Raw genomic sequence first — 11,188 nt, forward strand, 5'->3', positions numbered from 1 at the left:
AATGCCTGCAATTCAGCTACCTGCCCAAAGACAGGACTCCTACCCTTTGTCCTGCTATAAGACACGGTGTAGCTGTGCCGGGCACCTGCGAGAACCGCCGCAGAGCTCCATCTAGCCCGTTTGTGGGGAGTGGGCAGGGAGCAAAGGAAAGCTGCAGCTCCAACACCTGACTGAAGCAACTGTGCATGGACGTGCATCAGGGCTCATGCCTGCCCCACAGGTGTAGGGGTCTGTAGTCCCAAGGCTAGGTATGCCATCCCAAAGGCAATGTGGGGCTGCGGAGGAGAGGGAGAGGAAGAGGAGCGTGGCAGTTGCATCCCTTTTGGATGTTGTACAGGTCTGACCATGTTTGCTGAGTTTTTAGAAACTTCAGCTGCTAGAAACCGAATAAGCCAGTTATCACAAGGGAGGGAGCGAGGAAGATAAATTAATCTTTTTTTTTTAGTGGCATAAAACTTCAGAACCATGCAGAAAGGTCCCCTCTAGGCCTCAGAAACATAATTAAAATAAGCATAGCCTGGTCTCATGCTTTTTGAAGACCTCATGTATTGGAGACTGGCAGTACCACACTGTAGAGAAAAATCTCTGATATTCATAGCAGCCAAAGATGTTACCCTGCCAAAGGGGGAACTTCAGAGCTCCTCTTCCTGGGTTCCCACCACTCTGCCCTTTTGTTCCAACAATTACCTTCTGCTCCTCTCCTGCTTACTGGCCTCATACAGGATTGGAATGAACTGCGCGACTGCAGCACAGATCTCATTCCATTAGATGAAGCAATATCACAAGTGACACTGATGCTGTTTGAATTTTTGTTTTGTTTTGTTTTGTTTTGTTTTTTTCTTATGACAGGGATGTATTTACATAGTATTAATTACGTAGCACATGACCAATATACCACAAAGGAAATAAAATGCGATTTCACTGGGTATATTTTAATGAGTTTTGCCTATTGCTTCTAATTTGCATTTTTAACGGTTACGACAGCAGAAGAAAATTATGTCTTAAAGTTTTGTTTTAAAGATGTATTTTGTTAATGCTCTGTAATTCTTTTACAGCTTTACAGAGGGCTTCACGTAGGGGGAAGAAGGAATTAATCTTTGCCAGAGTGCAACCTTCCCAAATTTTTACTGTGAATTTCAAGTACCTTTACCTAAATAGTGAGTTGCAAGATTAGTGGGTATTGTCCTAAAAACTCTGAAAGTAGGAAGAATATAAAGATCAGCTGCATTAACGCAATATTTGTCAAGAAATGTAGATATTTTTAACACTCAAATTACAGTTCCTCGCCTGCCATTCCCTTTCAAGCCTGCTTTATTTGCCCTGTGAACTGAAAAGGGATATGTCACCCTGGTATTACCTCATTCCTCCTCCAATGACTGACCAACGTATGTTGGTCAGTCATTCTGCTGCGCTGAACATGTAGGGGAAAATGACAAAAGGAGATCCTGAGATTAATGTGATGTCCTTGGGAAAGCTCAAGGAAGTGCGACGGCGTATCTGAACTTTTGCTTGCAGGGAGTTGCAGAACTGAGGATGTTTTTCTGTATACATAGCCTGTGGACAAGAGGACTGGTGCCACTGAAGTCAGTGGGAACCACAGACACTCAACACCTCTGACAACTGGGCCTCATGCTTATGTGAGTTCTTGTTATTATACAAAAAGGCTCTTATTTCTACTCTTTTTTTTTGCTCTGCCACATAAGCTGACCTAGTTTACAATCTGCCTCTGTACAGATGCGTCCTCTTCCATGGGTAGAAAGAGGACAAAGCCATTGCCAACAAAGAGTGCCTGGAGTTAGGAAGGGGACGAGACACAGGGCAGCTCAGGATGGGGAGATAAAGAGAAGGAAATGAAAGACAAAGATGTTTAGAGGCGAGGAGAGAGAAATAAGCAGAGAAGAGAGCGAAGCCATATCCATATCTGCTGCTCCTGCTTTATTCAGGAGACAGAGGAGTCTTTGCTTTGGGACTTTGTCGGTATATTGGAACCCAGTTTCAGTGAGGCAGATTTTGTTAATTGTTATGCAGCAAACCATCAAATGGGGAATAATTCAAAGGGGATACCCCTTCCTATTAGGAAGAAATTCTTTCAGACTTCAGTTTTACAGCTTAGCAGACTGTTCTTGTTCTGTATGAACTCTCAAAGATGCTGAGAGTAGTGCAGAATAAAGAAAGGAAGGAAAATACTGTGATAATGATGCTGGATATGCCAGGCACTTTTATACCATTTATAAAATGAAATGCAGTCCTGAAAAGTGATGCCTGATCTGGTAGCTTCCACACTGAATTTCACTGAGTATGAAAAATGAGTTTTGCTTGGGATGCAGATTTTTAAGTATCTTAGATTAGCTGTCAGAAATTCTGTGATTAGATTTGTTTTCCTTTCTTTGTGGTTCTAGTTATTTCTCTGACTGCAGAATAACATGCAGATGAGCTGGATGAGGGAATGCACCGGCTTGCGGTAATGTGTGTGAGATGACTTCTGTGTATTCTCTGTGCATTTATAAAACTAATGAATGCAGAGATCCATCAGTCAGTTAGCAGAAGAGCTGTGGGAAGTTTGGAGGTCACATTCATAAATGCTTTATATTCAGTACAGGGATGAAATGTTGAGTATTACAGAAGCAGGGAGCTGCCGGTAGGGAACTAAGTGGAGATCCCTGTTCTATTCCTGGCGTTGCTGATGACCTGTGATGTGACTGAAGGCAAGTCACTTTCCCTTATTTGCCTATACGAGTTGATGAGTTTTAGGATAGGGGTTGCCCATTAATGGGTGTTTGCAGAACACAACAAGACCTCAGCTGTGGCTAGGGAGTTCAAATACCAATGTAATACAAACTTTAAAATGATTTTCTGAAGTTATTCAGCTGACTAACAGGCCCATTTACACACATCTATTATGTGGTGAAATAGCTTGGCGAGATCTCTATCGGCAGCTAGCTACATGAGTAATCTCATTGACTTAAATGTGACTCCTTGAGTGAGTAATGTTTTAGTACTGGCTCCATAAACTCTTTTAGTCATCGTCGGCTTGCAAACTGCATGCGTACCCCTGCCAGCTCTTACCGCACAGGGTAGTGTATTTTACTGCAAGCAGTTCTGTCACAGGAGTAATACCCAGTAGTAACTGTTTGTGTAATCTACACCCACGTGAAGAAGTTACTCTGTTCTGCAGTTGCAAAACCAGCCAAATTTCACTGGCATAGTGTTCGCTTCAGTTCATAGGAACTGTTAGTTCCTCTTCACAAGAAATCCAAAGAAATATTCAGTCCCTGTGATGCTGTAAGGAAGAATTTTTTTTTATTGCAGCTCGTGGGGATACTGCTGCATAACTGACTCATGGCTCTCCCTCCTTCTTGTGGAAAATGCAGTCATTGCAAATCTGGAGCTGCAAGGTTTAATTTAAAGCTCTTTGCAGTCTTACCCCAGCTAATGTTTCTGCTTTGATTACCCCTGCCTTATCTTAGTCTCTTTGTACCCTCTTCCACAATAGCCCCTGTTTCTTTCTCCTGCTGTGGGCTTTGTGTCTCCTTTCAGTCTGTTCCTTTTCCTAAGCGCAGAAAAAAATCCCATTCAGTAGTATCCCTCTTTTATTCTACAAATCCCTCTTTCAAGTCTGCTTCATCAATAACATCAACAGAAGGCAGTCCTGAAAGATGGCTTGCCCGTGTCCAGCTTGCCTGATTGAGCCTGAACATCCTCAGGGGCAGGGAGCGTATCTCTATATATTTTCTGAATTACTGCATGCATAGGAAGGGCCATATAAATACAGCACTGCTTGTTACCACAGCATTACGTATTCAACATTTATATCAACTGCTGGGGCAAGATAATCACAGACTACAGTACTTCAACAATTACGTACAGTTGCATATTGTTCCTCCAGCTAAACAGGCATAGCAAAAAAGATTTAAAAACAATCATTATTTTAGAAATAGGGAACCTCTGTAACTCTTCTGTACAATACTTGAGTAGCATATTCTCACAAAGAGCATTTGTTTGTGAACTAAAGAGCTTGATCCAAAGCCCAATGGAGGCTCTTCCAATGCATTCAATGAGCTTTGGATTAACTCCTTCCTGAAGAGCAGATGCAGGGTTTTATTCACTACCACTAGAACAATAAAAATGACAAGACAAAGAATAAAGTTGTCTACAGAGAATAAAGCAGTGTTGTCCTGCAGCAGCTTAAATGCATTAGGCTCTATAGTTGAAAGAAAGTCCTGTAGAGTTAGTAAAATTGTTTGTGTAGCCCATTCACAAAATATACAGTGCAGAAATGTTTAATAATCTACACATAAACACCCAAATGCAGTGTATTTCACTGAGTATCCAACTTCTTGGTATTTGCAAAGGCTGAGTTATAAATGTAAAAACAAACTCTGCTTGTGCAAACAAAGATAACACAGGAAGAGTTTCTTGCCATTAATCATTAAAACTGCAATGGAAGTGAGAGCTGGAAATTATTTTATGCCATGGCTTTTAGATGGATCCGAAGTGTTTACTGAGACCTTGACTAGCGACAGGCTTTCTATAGGTAAGTTTGTCTCATTCACAGTAATGATTTCTTATCTGGCCAGTAGATGTTATCAAAATGTAAGCAATAATGAGTGTTGAGGAGAAGAGACATTTGCCCCTGCAGGAAAAACGGGGGCCAGAGTCACCCCCGGAAAAAAGAGTCCAACAAGGGAGATAAGAAACTGTGGGAGATACAAGGGACTAGACTGAAGTAAAAATGGTGGCAAATGAGAAGAACAATTAGCAGAAACTAAGCCGGGTGGGAGTCTGGGACTTGCAGCAGAGACAAAATACGAAGGGAATCCGATCAGAGGCTTTCAAGAGGTCGGGGTAGATCTTGTAAAGAGACCTAGGGGGAGAGAGAGTGAAAGCAGCAGACAAAACAGGCTGTTTTCTTAAACACCTGCATGGATTTATGAAGAAAGTGGAAATTGGGAAAGGAGCCTGGATTAGAAAATGTTGCTGTCATAGCAAAAAAGACCCTTTTGATGAATATGTGGAGAGACAGGTGGATTTTGAAAGAGCTGAGGAACTGGCGTGGTCTGGGGGAATAAAGTGTGATGAGCAGAGGAGGACACAAAACTTTTTATACCATGAAAGAAAGAAGAGAATCAAAAGTTGACAAATAATATTGCACAAAACTATCTCTGTCACTGTTAAAAATAATATCATTTAAATTTTACCTGCTTGCATTTAAATGTTCGCAACTTTTTCAGCTCACAAGTAGCAGCCTCAGAAACAGATCAGTATTCTAAAATCCCGTATGTTTAATTACCAGGCAAAGCCAACACAGTGCTTACTCCAGTTCCAAACTTTAACTAAATGCAGAATGGCACATTTTGTCATGCCGTCCTTTCCTGGAGGGTTGCCACAGGTGTGCTCTGACAATTACGGAGAAGAAAAGTCCTTCTAGCTGCTTTTACTCCTACACAGGGAGCCCTGTCAGCCTGCAGGGACTGAAGGCCTTACTACACAGAAGAAGAACAGCAAGACCCTCTTCCCATACTCATAATGTTTCCACCTTTATGTTGCTACAGCCTTAATGAGTGCTCCTGCGAATTCTTGATACCTTTTAATCTGAGTTTTGCACATTGAAGTACAAATCTTCAGCAGCTGAGCTGCCGTCTCCAGAAATTTTACTGAGCCCTCTGTATATTCAAGGCTGGATGCTCCTTTGTTCCAGTGCTATTGCAAAGGTGTTAAATGCCTCCAACTGTGATGTATCATTCGCTGCAGGGTGGATGGCAATACTGGAAATGATTGAGAAAACCAAGCCTACCTGAAGGTCCTCAGAAAGTCAGAGACAAGTGGATAATACTCAGAGAAGAAATTCTTTGTCTCATGACAGAGAATGTTTCTTTCCCTTCAAACAACAATATCACAGTTTCCTAAAAACGTGTCCCTTTCTTGAATTAGAAAGGGAACAGGCCCAATGACTAAACCAGTGGCCAGCCTGAAGGATTGGCTGTCCCTGCAGTAAGGCGAGATCTTAGCTTCACTGCATTTTCCGATCATCAGAAGTGAAATCGTGTGAAATGAAACTGTAACGAGATGATAAGACAAGCAGACTGTAGGCCTGCTAATCAAAAATACACAGTATTCTGCATGGAAATCCAGCTCTGCCCTATGAAACTGCTGTGCATTTTAATGTCTAACTCATTTACTGTCAGAGCAGGCAATCTTATTTGTATTTGGATATGAAGGCAGGTGGGCATGTTTTCCACAGGCACCACAGCTTGACAGTCTTGTTACTTTGCTTTGACAGTTCCCATGCAGAGCCACAGAAATAAAATTACAATGCTGGAGGTCAACATAATGGCTCTGATCGCTTTGAATGACTGACGATCCTCTGGCTTCCCTGACCAACGTTGCCTGCCTTGGTCATGATATGAAGACACACTTGAGAGCAATTAGCAGAGACCATAATTGGAAATGAACTCTTAGCTGTGTGCTATGACATGCAGTTCAATACCTCCAGTGGATGCTCCTCTCCATTACCCAGCCCAGCTCTGCTGACTTCAGCACGAGGTGAGCTGTGGCCAGGACCAGGGATGGAGAGCATGACCTGGGAAAACCAGTGATGAGAGCTGGCAGGACCCAACTGGGGAGAGTCAGATGGAGAAAATGAGCTATTTTACTCAGTGAAGCTCGTTTGTACCTTGCCTTGGATTTTTACTCCATACATATCTCTGAATTTCAGCAGCACCCCTCCATGACTGGCGTGACAGCCACATACATCCTAAACTGCCTGAAGGGTGAGGGACGAGGGGAGATGAGGCTATGCTGGTTTACACTTTGAAAGGTGACCAGAGGTTTTTGCTGTCTGGCCTGACACGCTTCAGATACGTACACTGTGAAGAAAGAGCATCTCCCTTTTAAACTGCTCCAGAGTGCTGAAAATATCAAAGCTTCTGTCGTTTTCATTTGTCTGTAAAGTTTTCAGCCACAGTGCCTTTGTGGCAGCAGGGCGAGGGGGAGGATGCGGGGAAGGGGTTGCATGCTGGATCTGTTTGGAGTTTTTTTGTTTTTAAGCAGCTGTCCAGTGAGATTAATTAAACTTTCCAGAGTTTCCCGGGCTCACTTAAGTTCTTTGGTGATACAAGCTTTCTTAAAACCAATGAAAGAGCAAATTGAAGTTTTAGCTCTGATAAAACATTCCAGCAAAATAGCAGTGTACTTTTCACGGCAAGACAAATTCTTACAGCCTACTGCTGATCCTTTTATGTGGAAATTAGGAGTTGTTCACCAAGATAATCTCCCAACCTCCTGTACAGCACTGTTGCAGAGAAGCCAAATGGTGTATATGTACGTCTTCTTCCTTGTTACCAGCCAGCAGTAATGATGGTGGATAAATAAAGAAAAACAGCTGCAGTTTATGCTACTCCCACACACATACACGCTCTCCTTTCTGAGCAAAAGCTGCAAGAAAGGCTCAGTAATAGAGTACACGGTATGCTGAACCTACACTCCAAAACCAGCTGCAGGCATAACAGGATGTGTTTTAAAAGCAACAATGAAAGGGCAGCATTTTGTTATTTAGAAAAGAAGGAAGAAACATAAAAAACTGCAAAATCATTCATAAACTTTGGCTTGTTCAACAATAGGTCTAGCTTGGCTAGTTCTGAGCACATTACGAAGAGTGGCTCTTTGGGACCACATTTTTACATTCTTGTAAGAGAATATTGCTTTGCTTCATGTTGAGGATCAAGTAAACATTTGTTTACTGATCCACATCCTGTATTCACTGATTGTGAATGTCATTATCTATTAGATATAAGAGTTTTCTACGCCTTATTGAAAACTATGCAGTTACCATTGTCCTGAACCATACAGTCAAGAGCGTAATCTGGACCTAGGGGTAGCTTGTTGCTTCTTGTTAATAGTTTGTTAAAGCTGAAGGGAACTTCATGACGGCCCATGTCTCCACTTGGAGTAAGCAGGCTGTTGAAAATAACAGAGATATGCAGATTTCTATTCCCTGATTTCTGTTAATGGAGAATTTTCTCCATCCAATACTTTCTCTTGGTATCATCAGAAAAATACTGCAACTGGGTCTGCATAGATTATTTTCAGAATTAACCCCAAATTGATGGTTTTCATATATGAAAATAATGTTGCCCATTTGACTGTTTAGGAATAGAAAGGACAATTGTTTTGTGTTTGTCTCTTTCAGCAAATGCAAGCTCAGAAGAGTCTATATCCAGCTGCTCCATATAGTCTTTGCCTTAAACATCAGGCTTCTCCCTTCCACACATTGTTAGCAAGTTACTAAAGAAAATTTCAGCGCTTCATCATTTGCTGTGACTAAATTAATTTTCTTCCATGCTGGTAAGGATACCCTAATGGACTTTATTTACTTTCCTGTGCTAGCATTTTGCTGATCCTGCTCACGCTGCGTCAGTGGCAGCACTGAGTCAGCCTCCCTCTTAGAGAGTTCTGCCATTAAACCTCCTCCTTCAGCGGGGGGTCGTTATTAGAAAAATAACACCTCCTTTTTAAAACCAAGGAGAAAACAATGCCGAGTCAGATTTTGTTCTGCGTGGTGTTGCACTCCCAAGCATTGGAAGTACTGTGTTATTAAAACAAATTGCATTCCACAGTCATTGAACCTTTTTTCCCCTCTTCCTTAAGTGTGACCTTAACTTAAGCCAGAGAAAGTTAGGGACTGATTAAACTCTAGCTCAGAGCTTTCCCAGCGGTCCTGCTTGTGATATACGAGCTGCCACAAAGCGATACTACACTGAGCAGAGCACAGATAGCAACCAGTGAAAAATGTCTGGGAATGCCTGTGCAAGACCACGCTCCAGCTGCAATCAGAATTATTTAAATATCTAATTTAACCACAATATGGAAGTTTCATTTTGACCGCTTTGCATTATCAATTTGAACCTTACTTTTATTGTTTGTGTTGTAAGTTGTTTGCCTAAAGAAAGGTGGATTCTCACTGACTGATACCCCTGAGGACATGTTGATTTGCTGCTTTTTATAGATTTAACCTTAAATTCAGTTGTTGTTTTTGATGGCCAAGAGTATGCAATTCTGTGCTGTATTGCCCATTCTAAATTGTTAACCACATTTAGTCAGATTAATATTTGTCATTTAGTAGCAGATTTGTTTTGTTTTGGTTTGTTTGTTGGGTTTTTTTAAACGTCAGATTGGTGCAGCCCTTTTTGGGTTATATTTGCATTTAAATAAAAACTGTGGGAAACCTGGATTTTGAGAAAATTATTAATTTTTTTTAAATGGTAAATGAAACTAGTAAATATGATAAGAAAAATCTAAGAAAAGGTTTTCAAAACATGTTTTACATTTACATTTTCCTCATTTTAAGGAAAAGGTTTTGCAGGTGCTGACATTAGGTGATTATTCACCATGGCCTTTAAGATCTTAAAGGTAACTGATCTGAGCTTCTCACACCAGTTTTTACTCCTAGACTGGAAGAAGATACGAACTTGCTGCATTTTTTAGCTTTCTAAATGAAAGACTTAGTTATTGGGCTAAATCTAAATAACTATACCTTAAGAAAAAATCCCTCTGCTTTTATAGGTGAAGTCTGAACTCTGCTTCATCAGTTTCACCTGGACCAGTTTAACAGCCTTGATTACTATTTTAATTTAATTTAAAGCAATTTAAAAGACTAAAGTAAATGTAGGCATTAATACAGGCTATGTATATCCAAGTTTTTTAAAAATACAATTTATGATAAAAATCTGTTGGAGAGACCTCTAGTTTTTAACACGGTTGTGTCAGCAGCCCTGAAGATGAGGGTCCTGGGCCTGCAGGAATTCTCTTGCCCATTCACTCCCTTTCCACTCCCAGCATTTTACCAACAAATTCATTTGCTGCTGTTAAAAACACGTGGCTGCACACGGTCACACCAGGAACGACAAAGAAAAAGGAATATCCCCATCACGCCTTTTCCAGCAAAGTGGCGTGTTTCCACACGCCACCCGGCCACACCAGGCTACCAGGTGAGGGCAATGCTTCCCAAGACGCTTGCCCGCCTTGTGCTGATGAGCTGCTTGCGGACGGGTTTTCAGTGGATGAAAGGAGGTGGGGTAGCGGTAACCGCAGAGGGGCCTGAGAGGACGAGAAGGGGCAACGGAAGGCGTGTGGGGGATTAACTGATGGTGAGGAAGGATCGAGCGTTGGTCTGACACCATCTTACTGTGAGCTGTCAGGTTTCTTAACGAGACCTCCCAAGAGATGCACATGTATTGAAGGTCCTGCTAATCCCAACCATTGCACCAGGCTTTCAAATATTTAAGAGGAGACCCTGCGGTAATGCAGTTTACACCAGCGGGGTCTGTTGTGCAAACTGCTCCCACCATGACAAACTCCTTGCAGCTGAAGATGTGGCCCAACCCACCGAGCGCGGGGTGCCATCAAGCATTATGTTTGAGCGCAGCGCGGATGAGTCCCTGTGCTTCCCACAAGGATGCTGCGGGAGAAGACTTACCCCTGCACCCTCCTCAGCTTCGGGACTTTCACAGGAGCATGGTCCCGGCGGATCCCTTGGCAGCATATCCGATCCTCCCGTGCCTACAAAACCAAAGACATTTTATTGCCCATGGGAGAATACGCGTGGCTGAGAGGTTGCTTTGCTTTGCTCGGATCCATTTCTAGCAGCCCTGCTCTGTCACCAGCCTGTATCTCGTCAACATCGTTAAAGAAAGCAGAAAGGGTATAAAAACAATGACTGAAAAATATCTTTGCCAGCAGGAGACAGCTCTGCGTGCTGCAGAGAGGCAGCCACTGCTGGGAGAAAACGCAATGGGTGCTTAGTGGATTGACACAGCTCACCATGGCTCGGCAGGGACATACTCAATTTCAGCCCCCGCAGCAGCCATCCTTGTCCCTAGAGTGGTGCCCAGTGCTGGGGCTGACCTGGTCCCTGATGAGGTGGTGGGGTGGTCCTGGCTGCCAGGTCCAGCCTTGGCAACCCCAGGGAGCCCTTGGGATGCTGTTTGCTCCATGTTCACCTGTGTTGCTGTGCTGAAGGTATGCCTCTGCTTACACCACCCCTGGGATGAGCTTGTCCCATCTTGGGGAGAAGCCAGAGGACTTTTCAGCACTTTTGTGCATCCCAAGGGAAGGGTCACAGAGCATCTTGGACCCTAACTAAGAGCATCTCATTAGGGACCACTGTTTGTCAGCCAGGCGGTAGTCACCA

The 11,188-nt window shown here is 42.7% G+C and overlaps 1 protein-coding gene across 1 annotated transcript in view; it reads right to left on the reverse strand.

Moving 5' to 3' along the window:
• Nucleotides 1–10,540, reverse strand: part of LOC104290852 (A-kinase anchor protein 2-like) — a 110,328-nt gene extending 99,788 nt beyond the window's left edge. The window contains exon 1 of the mRNA XM_009890019.1: nt 10,475–10,540. Coding sequence (XP_009888321.1) covers nt 10,475–10,540 — 66 coding nt within the window. The remainder of the gene's footprint in view (nt 1–10,474) is intronic.
• Nucleotides 10,541–11,188: the final 648 nt, after the last annotated feature.

The sequence above is a fragment of the Charadrius vociferus genome, unplaced genomic scaffold, assembly GCF_000708025.1.
Source record: "Charadrius vociferus isolate BGI_N301 unplaced genomic scaffold, ASM70802v2 scaffold528, whole genome shotgun sequence".
In the NCBI taxonomy this organism is placed as follows: Eukaryota; Metazoa; Chordata; class Aves; order Charadriiformes; family Charadriidae; genus Charadrius; species Charadrius vociferus.